The following is a 19,423-nucleotide window of genomic DNA, read 5'->3' as shown; positions in this document are numbered from 1 at the left end:
ACCCTCTTTCGGATTTACGAGATTTATTATCAGAGGAAATATCTGATCCAGTATCACACCTTTATGGGTGTTTCTTCAACTATGGGCACTATGGAAACCAGTGTGTGTGTGACAGGCCTACTGAGGCGGATACGCAAAATCACATCATTTTACGTTTTTCGCTGTTTTAGAAGCCTATGACTATGAGCACTAAAGCGACAGATACCAGAAGGTAGAAGGATAATATGGAAGAGGAAGAGAATTAATGCATTGTTAATTTCAGTTAATTAGTTTCTGCTTTAATTAAGGATCGTAATGATTTGATTAAATTAATTGTAGGCTATGCTCACGGCACGGCTCTGTGTTTGACAATACTCGGAAATACTCTCTCTCTCTCTCTCTCTCTCTCTCTCTCTCTCTCTCTCTCTCTCTCTCTCTCTCTCTCTCTCTCTCTCTCTCTCTCTCTCTCTCTCGGAAAATAAATAAACAGAAGCAATTCAGTCGTTAATACAATAAGCATTTTTAGACCAACGAGAAAGAGTGACGTTTGTTTTGAATAACTTTGCTGCCCTCTACTGGTCGATTTGACATAATGCAGCTACAATCTCCATTCAGTTCAGTGTTAAAACTGGTTCAAGAGTTGGTTGGGAGTCCACACAATGTTAATAGTAAATAGGATAAATCTCTAAACATTAGCCAAATAAAACAGACCTGGATCTCAAATTGCACAAAGATAGCCTACATAATTGCACACTGATTTTGTGTAGTAACATCACATACCATATATCATTTGAGTTATTTGTGAGATAGCCTACTGGAAAGAATAACTTTTGTAGAGAGCAAATCAACTGTAAATATCCACCATGTACTGAACATAACACGCTTGTAATTAACTTGTAATTTTAAGTAAATTGTCATGGTTGTATTATATTTAAAAACCCAAAATGTTGTGCATGGGTCCATCAGAACAAGAAAAATATGAATACCACAAAAGGATGAATGTAAAAGTATATCATATAAATTTTTGCTTTTCATATAGTATACAAACAGTACAAAAAGACACAAAAAAACGAAACAAAAAAACAGACATCAATTAACAGACCACTAAAGCAAATCCATGTAAACTGAAATCAACAGTATTTAAAATGAAACAAACTAAATGGTAAACACTTTTTTAAAAATGCATAAACAAAATGCTTACTTGAAGCTAGTAACATAGAGACAGATATTTCTATAAAATGTTTGCCTTTTACCATCATAAAGAAATCCATAGTGTAACTACATGTCATACACTGTGTACATTAATAGGAGTATTTATTTATTTTGATAAAAAAAAGAACAATGGTAAGAACAAACCATATTTGATATGGCCATTCTTTTTGGAATATTTTATAATTAATAAACATTTTTATAAGTGATCTATATTATATTTATATTATATTTGTTCAGATAAACATATCCTCAAAACTAAGATTTCCTTAAGTAATTTCTGTAATTTCCATAAGTTAAAAGAATGTTTTCAACTCATTAACACATTTACAAAATGCATCAAAACATGTTTTTCATCATCATTTATTTGCTAAATATTTTCCAAAAAGAATTTTTTTTTTTTAAACCAATCCATAAAAAACAATAACTACAAAAAAACAAACATTAAATTGTTCCAAAGGGTAAAAAGCTAATTAAATTTTTTTTTTTTTTTTTAAATTAAAGTGCCTTTAATTACTGTTAAGGGGGAAAATGTTAACACGTTTCAATAAGGCTTTGTTAGTTATCATTAGTTAACTACATTAGTTAATGTAGTTAACAAATGAACTAAGTGAAAAATACTTCTAAAACATGTATCATTCTTAGATAGTTCATTTCAAAATTTATAAATACATTATTAAAATCAAAAGTTGTATATTATTATTTAATGGACCTGAGCTAACATGAACTAACAATGAACAGTTTATTTTATTAACTAACATTAACAAAGATACATAAATACTGCAACAAATGTATTGCTCAGTTAATATCAGTTGAACTAATGTTGTATGTTATCTATTGGGGCTCTTTGTGAAGTATTACTGAAAAAAAATGAAGTATTCCTGTTTAGTACAGAAAATGATAATGACCTCACCAAGAGTGAGTTGATACTGACACTGCAGTGACCAGCTTTAGAATGATTGATTTGTATTTCCCGTTCATCCTGATATCCTCTTTCATTGGAGACAGAGACTCTGCATGTGAGCAGGGGAAATAAAAGTGTTCAGTGACCCCAGACAAGCTCCAAAGGTCACACTAAGCAAATAGAAGCTGACAACATCCATACCTCATGGAGCCCTCTGTACACCAGACCAGAGACAGCAGCGTGTTTAACTAATGACGGCACTTACGACACACAGATTTTTCCTCTGAAAACTGAAACTGGAAATCACTGCACCGGACCTATACCTGACCAAATGATGGTTGAAAGGGGAGCACCATAACCAGGCTAATCATTTTAAATGATTAAATGGGAAAACGCACCTCTAAAGGATGTTTGGTTTCGATATTTAATGTAAGTAAACAGGGATGAAAAAAAGTAAGTAGAATTAGTTTTTTGTTTGTTTTCCCCTTTAATCTATTATTACAAATGATTTTCAATTTAATATAAATGATTTAATCATCTATAAGGTGGTAAAGGCAATGAAGGACTACTCACAATTACAAAACAAACAAAAAAGTTTCTCTCGCTGTCTCTCTCTGTCTTTTTTGGCTCTAGACAAACTAAAGTCAACTGAACAGGCATTAATCCGACAAAGGATTCCAGCATTTGAGATGCCTCTGGGGTAATTGACCAGTCAGAAAAATGGATTAGATATTACAGCTAGAAATCAATTGTGAAATTGTAACCTGCTACTCAGTTATTACCACTGTGCTATGATGTGAAGCTAACAGAAATCCATATCTGGCCACATACTTCCAGAATACTCAAAACGACGTGAGATTAACGTACAATGTCTTGTATAAGTTATAATACATTTATTTTCATATACTGACTTTATACCAAAATACAGTATACCATTTAAAAAGAAAAACTACCTTATTCCTGAGAGAGACAATGGTTCTGTGGCAGTATGTGGATTTAAGAGCAAAGTATCCAGTAATTATATCACGTGTGTAATTAAAATAGCATTTTAAATGAGCAAATATCCTTATACATTTTTGGTACTTTTGGTATACATTGCACAGGAAATCTCAAGTCAGAGAAAGCATTAACTAATAAAAGAAAAACATGAACTATTCATTGTCAGGTTTTCATACATATTATACATGTAAATATAATAAATATAGAACAAATGTTATTTTAATATTATTAATGTTTATTAAATGTTAATGTAATATTTGTAACACATTTAAAAAAAAAGAAAAAAAAGAATTACCTTGGAGACGAAGAAAAATACTGTTGACCAAACCGCAATGCTTATATTAATAGAAATGTTGTCCTAAAAACATTTTATTGCAGTATTGTCAATATAGGAGTAATATTCGTAAATGATTTCTTGGATGATTAACATGATAATCATCCACGATGATTAATGTAATTTTATATTAGTAGATTTTTTTTTTTTTTAAAGTCAATGAAATCATTAATTAAAAACCAAGTTTACTTTTTACAGATATGCTGTAATTGGAAAAAACAGATGTTGCTACTTTTAATATGATAATTAGTGTTGTTTTGACTGAAATCTAATTTTTAAAAAATATATATTTTAATTTTATTAAATTTTTTAATTTTATTTATTTATTTGTTAGATTTATCCATACCTGAGAAGCACCTTGGCACTCAACTGCTCCACAGGGTGTTTTTTATAAAAGGGTTTTCCTCAAAAACGAAATACTTAAACTTCAATAGGTAGATTTTTTGTGTGTGCCTAAGACGCCCTTAAAAGGCAAGTCTCGTCTACTTATGCTATTTTAGTAACATTCAACTGAGAGAAAGAACAGTGTGAGCCAAAGATGGAAGTTATGTTAAAGCATTTCCACTCTCATCAATTAATTAAAAGCACTTCGAGCACCTTGAAACCAGCAGTTGTTTTCAATGCCTGACCTACACATATAAGAGCGATAATCTTTTTTTTTTTTACATATTCTCCTTACAAAAGGCATCAGTAACTGGCAGGCAGCAAAAAGGAGCGAGAGAAATATGATTCAAACACAGGCAAAGTCAGAAGACGACGGATGGATAGACAGACAGGTACGAACATGCAGAAAGACACAGTCGAGATGCACAGATCTGTATATGATGAGAAGTAGACAGAGCGCAGAACATGGAGAAGCGCCACACATACAAAAAGCAAGGCTGGAGAGATTGTGTGAGGAGCTCCAGAAAGAGGGAGTGTCCTGTCGACGGTCGAGCTGGGCGGGGCAGGAAACTTGCGTGACAAACGGAGTGAAAAACAAGCGTCTCCTCTCCTCTGGGCAACGCATTAATACCACAGCCTTTCATCTTTCCTGTCGCTTTCTGTTAACCCAGTCCTGCCTCCACTCCCCACATCCATCTTTAATCACCACTCCCCAAACAGGCTCACCAATTACCACAGTTAGGCTGGCCAGGCATGAGCAATCCATCCTCAAGAAGCAGAGATGGAGAGATGACAGGATAACTCTTTATATATTATACTGATTCACCATCAGGCCCCCTAATACCGTGAGGTAATGCCGTATCCTTTGTCTTTTTGAATAAAGTTGCCCATTACTTTCAGACTTGGCGACTGAAAGAGGATCCCTCCTGACATCCAAGTTCTCCTTTTCTTCTCAAAAAAGATGTTATGTATTAGTCAATGCAGACGCCCTCGGTCTTGGAAACTTCAAAGCCAGTGATGTGACCAAACCGATCCAACGGTTCATAGCCTCCACGGACATGTTTAGAAATAATAGTGCATCTACTCTGAATAACCTGTCCTGGGATGGTCTGATGCCAAATGGTGCTCACTGTAAAAAGTGAACAGTTGGATCAACCTAAAAAAATTACTTCAATTGGTAACACCAAAAGAAATTACGTTTTCTCAACTTAAATTATCACGTTTTTCACGATAAAACGTGATAATTTAAGTTGAGAAAACTTAATTTCTTTAGGTGTTACCAATTGAAGTAATTTTTTTTAAGTTGATCCAACTGTTCACTTTTTACACTTTTAAAAATAAAAGTTCTGTATTGGCACTGATGGTTCCATGAAGAACCTTTAACATCCATAGAACCTTTCCACGACACCAAAGGTTCTTTGGATTATTAAAGTGTTCTTCGCAGTATGAAAAAAAGCTTCTTTTTAAGAATTGTTGACCCCAAAATGGTTATTCCAGTATAGCATCGCTGTGAAACCCCCTTTTGGGACCTTTAATTTTTAAGGGTGTAGTGCGAAGTAAATCGGTATAAGGTACTTAACCATAAGAGCTGCAGATATGACCTTGAGCACAGCTTGCTTACTGTACCAAGCCTTTGCTTTTCATTGCACATTCTTTGTGTCGTCTTTCTCCTTCTCTTTCTTTCTCACGCAATCCCTTTATCCAGCAGCAGTTCAGTAAAGCGTGCACTGCATCTCCCCATGCAACAACCAGTTAATTGTCAGGTTAAATAAACTCAGTCAAGGAGATGAACTCAGAAATCAGAACCTGGGTTTGGGATGATAAATCAGACATGAAAAATGACAAAACGTGCGCAAAGTCAATCTTAAACCACTCGGGCAACAATACAATGTCATGTCTTCGAATGAATATTTAACATCAAAGGCATTGAATTGTGTGTGGTTAAGATTACACGCTCTATTATTAAAAATAAACATTTCTCAGGTTTTTGAATACAGACAAAACAAAAATTATTAAGACATTATTCTGAATAAATTTTGGCTTGACTGTATTTGTGTCCACATGTGGCTCTGCATCAAACACACACACACACACGCGCGCACGCGCACACGGCAATGTTTGGAGGTTTTGATCCAGTCTTTATGAAAAGCCTTTCATTACACTGATTAAAATGAGTATTAAACACTAGAAGTACAAAGTGTTTTTCCAGTTTCATTTCTTTGGTCTAAATTTGGTCTAAAAACTTTATGTAAAGTGTGATGCAAAATGGCATTAACTAGCAAATCTGTTTAAGAGATCTAATTGTAAATAAGCATATTTCAGTTGTAATACTACAAAGTCGCTTGTGCTCCCCATTACAAAGGGCTTTTTTATTTCAGATTTTTAACACTTCAGCTGTTTTCTGAAATAAAATGTAAATGTTATGTAAAACTCAAATTAGTTCAAACTGCTAGTTTTTGTCAAAAACTTTATACATTTAAACAATGATAACTGCTACACAGTTCAGTTGTAATTATATATGTGTCTTTTTTTTTTCATTTCTATTTTTGTGTTTTATACTCGACCAGGTAGAGAGTTTGAGCGGTGGAATTTTTAGTTTGATCTGAACTGCATTTAAAAAGCTCACGTTTTCAACTCTTTGTGGCAGCGTGAAGAGCTGGGGTTGACAGGGGGCAACGTAGCATGAAGAGGTTAAACAAACAGACATTCTTCATTAAAAACCTCCAGCTGATAAAGAAGATAAACTGACATTTTAGGCCAGGCTTAAATAATTATAAAAAATCTTGCAACAACAAGGCTATTATGTTCCTCTTCTATAAAATAAACATCCAGCAGAAAGTGTAGTACAAATAATTCCTTCAATTAAGCAAATATATTAATAACAAAATAATAGAAGATCAACATATCATAATCTCAGTGTTTCAGATAGCATTATGATCGAATGCAGCCTTTTTAACATAATACATTGTTTTGTGTTTCCTTTAGTACAAATTCTGGTGATGTGTGCTTCTCTGTCCTTAACCCTTTGTTTCAGAAAATTGCAAACTGATGCGGTATTAACCACAGAGGCAAGGCTTCAGCAAAACTTCGACTGTGCCTCCGCCCATATATCAAGTCCAATTTCACGGTGGCGACTCAATTCGGGTTCAAACCGCAGAGACCATGAGGGCGTTCGGGCTGACCGCACCGCTAAAGAGCTACAGCAGATGCCCGGACCTTAAATGTGTCTGATGTCAATGCAGAGTTTAATGGGTCAAATGCAGAGTCCAGGCTATAGCATTGCTGGGTAAGCCTGAGCCCGGCTACTGTCTTTTATAGGAGACAGCAAACATTCCTTAAAGATCATATAAAAGTCATGACTGACTGAACTCCTGTCTGTGCACGAACATCAAGCGTGCCACCCATCGGTGCAGCCGGGCATACATTCCTGCAACAACACAGAAGTTGTCCTGACCTTGGCTCATAGTTATGGTGAAAACTAATAACTCTTGGGTTCAAGATTATTTAGGTTTAACATTTGCTCTACAAAAGAAATGCATTTGAGAACTTCTAATTTACTATTTGTTTCTGAACTGAAACAACTTGTTTTTGTTACAAGGGTCAGAGACATGGTGCCATACACTGCAAAATGTCATTTTCTTCTTGAGTATTTTTTACCTGTTTTACAGTACAAATATCTTAACTTTCTTAAATGAAGATGCAACTAGGTATTAAGTCTTGTTTTCAAAAAAAAAAAAAAAAAAAAAAAAAATTAAATTTAAACTTAAACCAAGAAAGAATATCCGTGTGAGAAAATTAAGTTAATTCACTAGCAAAAGTCACTTAATTTTTCGATGAATTTTTCAGAAAACAAGACTTTATATTTAGTAATTTTGCTTCAAGTAAAAGCATCTTGATTTAGGATATATTATATAGATATATTATTCAAACATATAAAGTCACATTTGCATATACAAAAAAAAAAAAAAAAACTTAAGTATTCTGGCATGATCTTATTATTTATTTTAACAAAACTGTCTCACTGCTTATTCATATTTGAAAAACTTTTTTGAAGCCAAAGTCATGTGGTGCATACAACATGTAGACAGGAGCAGAAAAATAAAATAAAATCTTATATCATAGATAGGACCGCTACAGACACACATGACTCAATGCTAATACAGGATATATGATGTCCCTCAAAACTTAATAATTAAAAGCAAAATATAATAAACTTATTAATAAACTGGTATAAAAATGGTATACAAGTTAAGAAACCACAATTTCGAAGAACTTGACATGTTTTCTTTGGGCCCCTATTGTCATTGAATGATAAATAAATTTAAAAAAAATTTAAAAAAAGAATCGTAGTCTCAAACACTGAACAAGCTCTATACATGTTATTTGGTGCCATTCTTTCTCTGATGACTGTTAATAACACTCTATATAGGTTTGTGTAAAAAGACTGAAATTTAGACTGAAATTTAGAGATCAAGACTGCCTTATTCTCTCGCACTGAAGTAACAATACCTGTGCCGGAACACTAAACTCAGTTGATGCTAACAGGAGCAAGTACACGTTTTTATCATATATTCATTGCTGAAAACAAAACAAAAAAAGAACTCATGCCACATGGTTAAACTAAGATGCTCAAAGCCTCCAACAGCCTGCATCGTTCAGTGCTGGTTAGATTACGTCCAAATTTTAGTCAGTTACTGATTCTAAATTACATGACAAAAATTGTAGCTAGTAACATAATCCATTACATTTAAAGTAATATAATCTGACTACTTTTTGATTACTTTTATTTTAGATTACTTTTGACCTAACTTGTTTATCACGTTGATTTGAATAGGACAATATTGTACCCGATTGATATAAAAATACAAAGAGAAAGAAAATGTATTCCATTCTTTGTTATCAACAACATGAAGTGCATTATCATATTACGTCATGATTTCCCAGACTGGGGTTCCTGATGGAACTGCATGGGGTTTGTGAGTTTAATGAAAAGAAAATAATTAAATCATAATTTAAAATGTAAATAAATTAGGGCTGTCAAACGATTAATCGCGATTAATCGCATCCAAAATAAAAGTTTGTGTTTACATAATATATGTGTGTGTACGGTGTATAATTATTTTCTATATATAAATACACACACATGCATATATATATTTAAGAAAAATTTGTTATTTATATATAAAATATGTATATATAATATAAATTATATATAATATAAATATATATACACATGTAAATATTTCTTAAATATATACATGCATGTGTGTGTATTTATATATAGAAAATAATTATACACCGTACACACACATATATTATGTAAACACAAACTTTTATTTTGGATGCGATTAATCGCGATTAATCGTTTGACAGCCCTAAAATAAATAATTAAAAAATAAAAACAAATCAAAATAAAACGCTTACTAAAAAGATGAAATGTTTCATTTGTTTACCTGCATGTCATGTAACCATTAATTGACATCAGAGAATTGAGAACTTAATTTTTCTTCTTCTTCTTCTTCTTCTTCTTCTTCTTATTATTATTATTATTGACGACTTAATTATTATTTTTTTTATTTTTTTTAAAGACAAAAGACTTCCAAAGACAGCAATGCATGGTTAAATGCCTCCCTTAGTGATGATTCAAGTAATAATACATGTGTTCAGCAGAAGTTGATTAGATATGCAATGTTGCAATGTTGAGAAAACACTTCTGAAAAGTGAAATTGCTTCTGTAAATCCAGTGATCAAATGACAATTTAATGTACAAACAGAGTAACAAACGTCTGGATGGTTCTGCATTCTTTTAACATATACTTTTCCTAACTTTGATGTTTTGCTCATGAGGAAAGTCTGAAAGGCAGACTCTGCATAATTATAGAGTATGTGAAAATAAATACGCTCTTCTGCTAATGTGCCCATGATGATGTCTAGGAAAAGGAGTAAGATGAACCACAACTGCACATGGGTGATTCTATAATTGCAGGTATATTTGGTGTCCAAAGTCGCTTTTTTTTCAAAAGGTTCGATTTTTAATTACTTTAAGAATTTGTTACTCATTGTCATGGATCACAAGATGTTACAGGATATAATATTTACTGTAAAAAGTGTCTTTATATATAGCTGAAAATCATTATTTCTTGTTGTCCAAATTAGTCAGTGTATTTTTTCCATCATGTATCATTGTATCATTGTGTAATCAAAATATTTTATTTTACTTTTCTTGTAGTAATATTTAATGTATTTTATTTATAAAAGCCCTAAATAGTAATTTTTCCAGACTCTACAACATTAAATTGTTTAAAAACAACTTTTATCTTATAAAAATGTGTGTCCATAAATCTTGCGTCAATTCTGTTACTGTACTATACTTTGCCTTTAAATTGGTGGAATTATCTCCCACAACTGTAAGATACAGGAATGATGTCACTTTCCATCACTGATAAGGTCTGAAGCACTGAAAGGTATGCGTGTTCTCTCTGAGAAAATATTTTAATCTAAAAAGTTCTCACACCAAGAGTTATTTTGTAAAACGTCAAAATTGTTACCACAATATCAAAAGGACACCAGAATGTATGACTGATCACACAGTGGGTTGTTTACAAGTCTTTTAATCATGATTTCATTAGTGCCATGTGCTCTTAGCATTTATGCTAGCAAGTGAAGTTTTTGGCTAAAAAGTTTTAAATGGTAAATTCTGTTACCATCAAACCCTGTTACTCCGGTACCCCCGCCTAAATTGTCTGTAAAAGTGTTGACAAACAATAATATAAAGAAATCAGGGTTTTTTTCCATTAAAAGTAAAAAAAAAAAAAAAGAAAAAAAAAAGGAAGTGTGTTTGAAGCACACAAGTGTGTTTGGCAAGCACTGAATTATTAAAATATCATTTGTTTTCAATAAGATACTGGAAAGAATTTTTGTTCGTGATATTATAGAATCACACACATCTTTTACCTGCTGTACTGTGACCCCACCAATAGATGGGGCTTTGTAGACACCCCATATGCCTTCAAAGCCAAGACAGATGTTGAAGGCATACTATAATGTTTTTAAGACTGACCTGTGTAAATTCAACATGGTTAAAAGATTTGTGGATAGAGCAGAAAGAAGTGGCTGTGGAATGATTATAGTCATAATGATAACCAGACTGGTTTACTATAGGAGACTTAAAGCGATAAAGCACCTTTACAAGAAGCAACTGGGTGCCCGTTTGGATGGAGAATCCAGCTGAACTGGGTCATATGCTAATCTGTATAAAAGTCTTTTAATACTCTCTATTCATAAAGTACTGCATGCCTCTGAAGAGAGCTTAGACTGAGCCATCACAACATGCCCAGGGGAAAATGCACAAGGAGCTTAACAAACAGAAGCTGAAACGAAGGCGCAGAAGAAAACCGTTAACTTTTATAACTTGATTACAATTTATTTGGCCTGTTTCCTTTCTGGGTCCATCATAGGAAGGAAATATGGTTACACCATGTGGTCTTTTGAAGCTTATTAGGAGAATAGCGATATCATGTGAACATAAGGACAAATGGGGGAGGGATGAGTTCATGTGATGGGTAAGAATTGTGACATATAGTGAAAGACAATGAGGGCAAAAAGGGTAGTTAAATAAATGGAAGAAATATATGTGTGTTGGGGGAGAAAAAGTAAAAGAGAGAGAGAGAGAGAGAGAGAGAGAGAGAGAGAGAGAGAGAGAGAGAGAGAGAGAGAGAGAGAGAGAGAGAGAGAGAGAGAGAGAGGAAAGCATTAAAGGTCTCAGTACTGGTCAGCAGTGTGAAAAGGCCATGCCAGACTAGATAAGGATCAGTGGGGTTACATGCCCATGAGGCCGGCCCTCACATAGGGGGTCGGACTTGGTGCCATATCAGAGAAAGTGCCGAAGTACACACAGTAATATGAGCTAAATAATATTTGCCTCTCACTCACAAGAAGAAGAAAAAGGAGGGAAAGAAGAGAAGTGAACCTCAGTCAATAGGCCTACATCAAAACCTGCAGTAAGTGGGTTAAGTGGTCGCAGAGAAAACACTGTAGACATCATTTTGCTTGACACCATATGTAGCATATCACAATATGGATTTTCAAACTTGAAGCCTGTTTAAATACAGTAAGTGCCTTTGATAGTGCCTTTCCTATTGTTGCCTGTTGCATGAGACCATTCCAAGCACAGCCTGCTGAAGCATATTTGCCAAAAATCTCGGGCTAAATTTTATTTTCCAAGATAGTTGATGCATCCCTGAGTCCTCAACTGGGCCAATATGTATAGATTTGTTTAATAATAATAATAATAATAAAAGAGACAGACTATACTCGACTAGTTTTTGCTGAAATCAATAGGCTAATGCCACAATGATTACAAGCTGTTAATGAACACAACATTTTTTTATTTATCTATCGTGAAAAAGAAACGGAAATACACGCCACACCGTTGACAAGAATCTTACATATAACATATATTCTGTTTGATATTTTTATCAGTTTTGTAATTTTAGGAAAATACATTTCTTAACTTTAAACAGCAAATTCTAAAATCGGTTTTAAAATCCCTTAATGAAACGCAAGCAGTGACGTAAAAAAGAACATTCCTTTAGCGCTTCAACAATATTATTTAAAGATAGTGAAAATCCTAATTCTTGACATATAACTTAACACATTTGAGTTAAAGGATATAACAAAGTTCTCAATTTCACGCTATCCATAAATTAAAAAGTACGTAAGATGATTAGGGTGACCGTGTGACCTCGCTAATTCATGAACGCTGAAGAAATGTAGGGTTTTCATAATGTCAAAGTTGTTACATGTTCATGTAAACGAAAATCTTAGAAAATACATCTGCACGCATTGTTTTCATATTTTATCATCAGACGAAATAAACGTAGACCTACAATTATATGAACTTTAATTAACATATCTAAACCATGAGCTGACAATAATCTGTTTCCTTTTGTATAGGCTACTTGTAGTGGCTTTTAAATAATTACATTTACATTATTTATAAAAAATATATAATTATTACATATTATTTTATATTATTAGGCCTACATTATTATTATTATTATTAGGCTATCATTACCTTTCACCTTCACGTAAGCATATTCAGGTTTATTGGGACACTTTTCCCCAGTCGTCTCAATGGCAAAAAGTATCCCAATCAGCCTGAATACACCTAAAAATAATAATAATAACGACAATGTCTGATATTATAGAAGTCCACCACAATAATAATGTCGAATAATTATTAATACATAATATAGCAAAAAGATCGATTTTTTTTTTTTTCAAAAAATCACGTCATAAATAACAAGGAAATAAGTAGCCTACAGTATAAACTTATTTTAAAAATCCAGAAATTTCACCGTTGCACTTCTGCAAATAGCTAGGCCTAATCCTTTATTAGACCAATTTAGTTTGTGGATTGTATGAGTTTTCTATTTGTCTTCCATGTAGGCTATTACCTTAACGGAAGTAGTCTACCTGAATCTCACGCTATTTACCAATCGCCGTGACCTCGCTAAATCATTATCATTAAAATACGTTTTGCCTATGTTGGGTAACCTTAAGGCCAGAAATAGCAGCCAACGTTATTTATCTCAAACTAAGATTTGACCTGCTGTCCTGAAGCGGTTGCCTATAACGTCAAATCTCAGACATTTGAAACAATTTATATATATATTATTTTAGGTAATTATCTTTTATTTTCATTTAGTTAGGCCTATATTTTAATTAAGTGTGGCAAATCACATGCTGTAAAAAAATTTGTCACAACCTATTTCCCATGTGATTAAAATCACATGGCTTTTAAAATTAACTTTAAGTCAAAAGTATTATTCAACATACGTGAACCAAAACAAATATATCACGTTGGCCACACCAAATGGAGGTAATTTTAAGAATCAAGTACAGCTAGGTATTTACACTTTTGGACGCATTATGCATGGTTTTGTTTTTATGCTTTATAGCGCATAACGCTCAATGTGGTTCAATAGAACCACCGGGTTTTTGACTCAATTTTAAAGAACCCTTTATGCCAAAAAAGTTCTAGGCTATATAACAAGAAATGTATTAAATTAGTAGTGCATAATACTTTTGTTTAATGGGTAATTTTTTTATTGATAACATGTTTATGAGCTGTTATTTCGTAAAATTAAATTAAAATGAATAATGAACAAACAAAATGAAACAAAGCCAAAGCCACAAAATTATCCCATGATGAGAACCCCAAGCGCTTGACAGAAACCTTTAAGGTTCTAAAAAACTTTTCGTCTAATAGTGCAGGCCTAAAGATCTCAGTAATTATTATTTCGTGCCAGTATGAGGTGCTAAAATATATTTATAATGAACTTAACAAATTTAAATGATTTCGAATTGCTTTAATTTGTAATTTAATTTTAATTTCTATAACGATGCTATTCTATGCTTGCAAATCACATGCACTCAAATAAGTAACCATGGAACCAGAAAACCAAATGCATAATGTAGGCTATTTGTCCAATTAGAGTACAGTGAGGGCCAGGAACTTAATTGCAATTTACTGTTAACGCTCGAAAAAATATTTTAAAACGATTTTCATGGGTCAGTAAATAAACGTCTGGCTGATGTAGCTAAAATGTTTAGTGTTTACAGATCATGATTTCCCAAAAAATCCGGAATCTTTAGTTGTGGTTTAAATATCTCATCTGACTTATTTAAACGCATAAACCAAACACAACATATCCTGGGATGCCCGACGAAGGCTGTATCGCTGCCTGCGTGCCAAACAGTGGCGTTGCTGTAACGTCGTTGTGATGTAGCGACCCATCCGACCAATAGACGGAGCAGCATCCGATTCTACGAGATCCCCAGCTGACGCGATGCGCTGAACCACTATCTGTATTTTGATTTGCTCTCTAATTGACCCACATACAGTTCTATGTGACAGGGGTTCCACCGACCCTGAGACACGATCAAAAGCGATGTCGAACCGGAGCCGGTAATACCCTTTCACGAGTAGGCTAATCCCATTTGCTATTGTGATCGTCCAATAGCAGAATGCCCTCCGCTTGTTAAGCATTTGACTTGACTTGGATATTTCTTTAGCCCACTATACAGCGCCCGCTTCTCTCTGTACTGGCGCCGTGGACGCACGAAGGATTTCGTCCAACTGAAGCGATGGTTGAGCGGGGACATCCGGAGAGAAACGATTCGTTGCTTTTTGCTTAGAAGTATTCGCGAATCACCCGGCGGCTGCTGTTACTGGTATATTTGTACGAGAAATGCATGACAAAAGCCAACAACAGCATACTTCCACCACATCCAGGGGCTCGTCGTTTTTTATCGAGAATATACTTGGCACTTGTAGGACAGAAAAGTCTGTCCGTCCTATAAAGGATAGCGATGGCACGGACAGAGAGATTGTTCTTAAGGACAGCAAGGCGTATCGGAAAGAAATGTGCAGTCAAGCATGCAGCACAGGCTTCAAGACAGAGATGTGTCGGAGCACACAGTCACCTCTGGAGTGGTATGGACGGGGAACCCTTGAGAGTAAGTTTATAGTTAAAAACTCCACAGTTATTGTGAAAAATTAAGAAGCCTATAATATAGTCAGTGAAAAACTAGAGGTTTCATAAGCAGAACAGTGATCTACATGGATGACTTAATTTAAATGAGTGCACAAGCTCGAATGGGCTGTGATTTTCGTTGATGGAACAGGCTGATTTGCTCATTATTAGTTCCCAACTGAATCATTGTTCTCCGTGTTAGTACAGCAGCAATTGTCCCTCTGGCAGGTCCAAATTAGTTTTAAGCCTCATTAGGTAAAACCAACAAAAGCAACTCGAATGCGCAGAGCAGCCGAGTCGCAATGAAAGACTTCCCAAACTCGTTAAAGGCTTCAGAGTGCAATTGGTTTGTCTGATTCGTTAACTCTGTAAAGCTGTGAAAGCCAAGGGGGAAAGTTGCCTTGCCCACAATATGCACATATGGGAACGGGCCTAGATTATGAGCCAGCGAGCAGATTTTTTATATCACATTGTCTGATCAAATTGCCTACAATAAACATGCATTTCTTAAGCACTTATATACACATTCATTTCAATCTCTATTCAGGTTCAAGAGAAGAAACCCGCAATTCCAGTGAACACTGCCGCAGCGACAGGGACACCCCCGTGGCCTCTGAGCTTCTTGATGGAGCAGTAGACCGAAAAACGAGCGAGTGTGTGGTTGATGAGGGAGAGGACGCTCCACAGCTCTACGATGAACGTTCAGGTCCCGACACTTCCGAGTCAGGCTCGGCCCGGAAGAAAAAGACCCGAACTGTGTTCAGCAGAAGCCAAGTGTTCCAGCTAGAATCCACGTTCGACATGAAGAGATACCTGAGTAGTTCTGAGCGCGCGGGACTCGCGGCCTCCTTGCACCTGACCGAGACACAGGTGAAGATCTGGTTCCAGAACCGCCGAAACAAATGGAAAAGACAATTGGCCGCGGATTTAGAAGCTGTTAATTTTAACCACAACTCCCAACGGATTGTACGGGTGCCCATCTTGTACCACGATAAAACGACACCCATGTCGACACTCAGTTTTAACGTGTCTCCAGTCTCGCCACCAATCATGGGCTTCTCGAACTCAGTGAACTATCCGTTATCATCCTTTGCTCATTCAATGAATTTAATAACATCGCAGATGACAGGCCTTGTCTGATCTTGGGAAAATGACATACAGTAGATAATAGTGACCCAATGACAATTATCATCAATTGGTGCAATAACTAATCATGCTGGAAACTGCAGTATAATGCCTGCTGCATCCAAAGAAAAGAAAATGCCTATCACAAGAGAGAGACAAGTTTTGTATTAATTGCCACTGTTATGTCTATAATCTTCTGTGCATGGGGGCCCTCACCTGTATGCAAATAAGGGCAACAGTTGCTTTGTGCAAATATAGGCCTATTTTTATTCAGAACCACTGATTTATAAGTTTTGTCACTTTTCACATTATACATTTTAATAAACGAATCACGTTAAAGCAATATGATTTTTCTGTAAATGGGTTTTTAAGACTTATATGAATGTGCTAGGACTTCACGGGAAAGCTTGAAAACCAATCATCATGCAAAATGTATTTCCACAGGTGTCCAGATAATCTGGATTACTTTGGGTATTTTCTAAACGAGTAAATCAAATTTAGCCAATTTTCAAAGCACAATGCAGTAAATTCACAAAGAAAAAAAGGTGTGGTTTAAATAGGCCCTCTTGAATGCAGTCCGTTATTACGGACACAACAGGAAAAAGCCATTCTAAATCAAAACACTGTTGAATGTAATATGTACAGTTTAGCCTACATAAAATAATCAAATTTAAACGAATAATGCCTAATTACGTAGCCTATCAAATGTATGCATACATGAGTTCACAAATAAATCTCATTAAAATGTAGCCTACTCTAAAGTATAGGCCCGCTATATTCACTTTGACAACAGAATAATGATCTAAAATTATTATTTATCCTAAATAATGTTGTTTGGAACAACATTTTCATCATATTTAGACATACACAATCATTTCATTGTAGTTAACAATGATTTCAGAAGTATTTCAAGGTCAATTTTGAAAAACTATCATCTTCCCGGATAAGAAAAACAAGAAGAAAAGAATGAAATCTTAATTGTGGTGACTGACTAAGGGTTCAATAAAATAATATTTATTACAACATTATAGTCCATGTATGATTTCAATGTCCAATACACAATGATTAGATACATTATTAAAGGACGAAGAAATAACGACTTAAAAATAACTTGAATATGTGAGTGAACATCGTTCATTTTTGTAATATTCACATTGTAGCCTGCGGCTAAGATAGTTCGAAAGAATCATATGCCCGTTTCTTTCACAAACAATGCATTGCCACAAAATAAAAACAAAAATATGAGGGGGATAAACTAATGAAACTTTGGTAAAAAACAAAACAAAACAAAAGTTACAAATCGGATTTTTATCTTACACATTAACGAAGTGCAAGAAGTAAAACCATTATTAGATGAGATAATTTACTTAAGTGTGAACTGAAAGTTCAATTGAAAACAAGTCATAGCCCAAGCTCCCTTTCTTCTCAAATTGACATCATCAAACGAGCTGGCAAAGTCCGCAAAATTGGCCTTTGCTAAAATCTGAAATTTCTTCCCTTTATTTAAGAGCACTCGTTAAAAACAGTAGGCAGCGTGATTCATATAGCCTATGTGTGCCAGATGTCTGGATAGGTCTGAGCTCTAGCTCCCACCCCCCTCTGCCATTGGCCGCCGTGCTGTCTGATTCTCGTGACCAATAAACGATGGAGAATCGTATTCTTCCGGTCAGTGGACTAACAGTCTAGGCGAACGCAGCAGCACTGCACGTCGTGGAGCGATGGTGCTCGGAGAATCGAGACGTTAGTTTACGACGCTGCAAAAAAAAAAAAGAGACAAGGACAACGAGGACCCCCGCATCTAACGGAGAATATGAGCAAGGAGGAAGCGTCATGTCGACCCGCTTCTTTGAAGTTCACCATTGATAATATTCTCAACTCCAAGTCGAGCAGCAGAAACTTTGACAGCTGTCAATCAAAGACTACGCTTGTGGTGTGTCGGGATGGCTGTCTGCATCATCCCGGAGAGAGCGAGGGTCCATGCAAAGATGGGTCGGATGCAAGATTGCACGCCATTGGTAAGATACGGTTTTTAATTTAGGCACAAAACTGCTATAATATGCTATTGGTAGTGCTGTATTTGTTTAGAACGATTATCAATAGCGTTTGCCTGGCTTTCAGATAAAGTCACCATAGATGGAGATGGGAGAGTGGACGCGCTCAAAACCGTGGACGTGCGCAGCGAGAGCACGGACAGCTGCGACGACGCGCAACAAAAGAACAACGGCAAGAAAAATAAACTGATGACGAAAAAGAAAACACGCACTATATTTTCAAAAAGACAGATCTTCCAACTGGAATCTACGTTTGACATGAAACGCTATCTGAGTAGCGCAGAGCGCGCTTGCCTAGCGAACTCTTTACAGCTCACCGAGACTCAAGTCAAAATCTGGTTTCAGAATCGACGGAATAAATTAAAAAGACAACTGTCTACTGACCTGGAGGGACCGAATAGCGATTTCGGTGACATTGGAAAAACGGTACCGCTCCCAGCTTTATATAAAGAGAATAATATTCTCGGAAGGTGCATGCTTCCAATGCCTCTGCCAGTCGTGTATCCTGGAGGTAGTGCGCCTTACTTTTACTTCTCAAATGCCAGCAAGTATTTCAGTATGTTTGATGGAGATATATGACTTAGAAAAGACCCTCGCGCAAGGGACACATGCAGTTTTCTTAGCTCTTACAACAGAACCGACAACACGGCCCAATTTTGATAAGCATTATCTGCCTTTTTGTGTGTTTTGCTGAGAACATTGTTGAGCTAACGGCCAGTAAAGAAGCTGGCTTGCATTTCTATGCAAAACCTATTTTATTTATTGTATGCTGTAGACAATTTTATATTAAAAAATAACACCTAGTATACCCCAGCCAAACTGGCAGAAATGCCAGTGCCAATCATCCTGTCTTCACATGGCAGGGAATTATAATACTAATGTTTTAAGGTTTACATTA

At 35.3% G+C, this 19,423-nt stretch overlaps 2 protein-coding genes across 2 annotated transcripts; both read left to right on the top strand.

Moving 5' to 3' along the window:
• Window positions 1-14,709: 14,709 nt before the first annotated feature.
• Window positions 14,710-17,419, top strand: hmx1 (H6 family homeobox 1). Its single transcript, XM_084402920.1, has 2 exons — window positions 14,710-15,332; window positions 15,897-17,419. The coding sequence occupies exons 1-2, from the start codon at window positions 15,065-15,067 to the stop codon at window positions 16,487-16,489; spliced, it is 861 nt and encodes a 286-aa protein (XP_084259046.1). The 5' UTR covers window positions 14,710-15,064; the 3' UTR covers window positions 16,490-17,419.
• Window positions 17,420-18,152: 733 nt separating this feature from the next.
• Window positions 18,153-19,194, top strand: hmx4 (H6 family homeobox 4). The gene is made up of 2 exons (XM_084402921.1): window positions 18,153-18,489; window positions 18,593-19,194. The coding sequence occupies exons 1-2, from the start codon at window positions 18,285-18,287 to the stop codon at window positions 19,102-19,104; spliced, it is 717 nt and encodes a 238-aa protein (XP_084259047.1). The 5' UTR covers window positions 18,153-18,284; the 3' UTR covers window positions 19,105-19,194.
• The last annotated feature ends 229 nt before the right edge of the window (window positions 19,195-19,423 follow it).

This window comes from Rutilus rutilus, assembly GCF_951802725.1.
Source record: "Rutilus rutilus genome assembly, chromosome: 2".
NCBI classification, from domain to species: domain Eukaryota; kingdom Metazoa; phylum Chordata; class Actinopteri; order Cypriniformes; family Leuciscidae; genus Rutilus; species Rutilus rutilus.
This window is presented reverse-complemented; position numbering and strand designations above follow the sequence as displayed.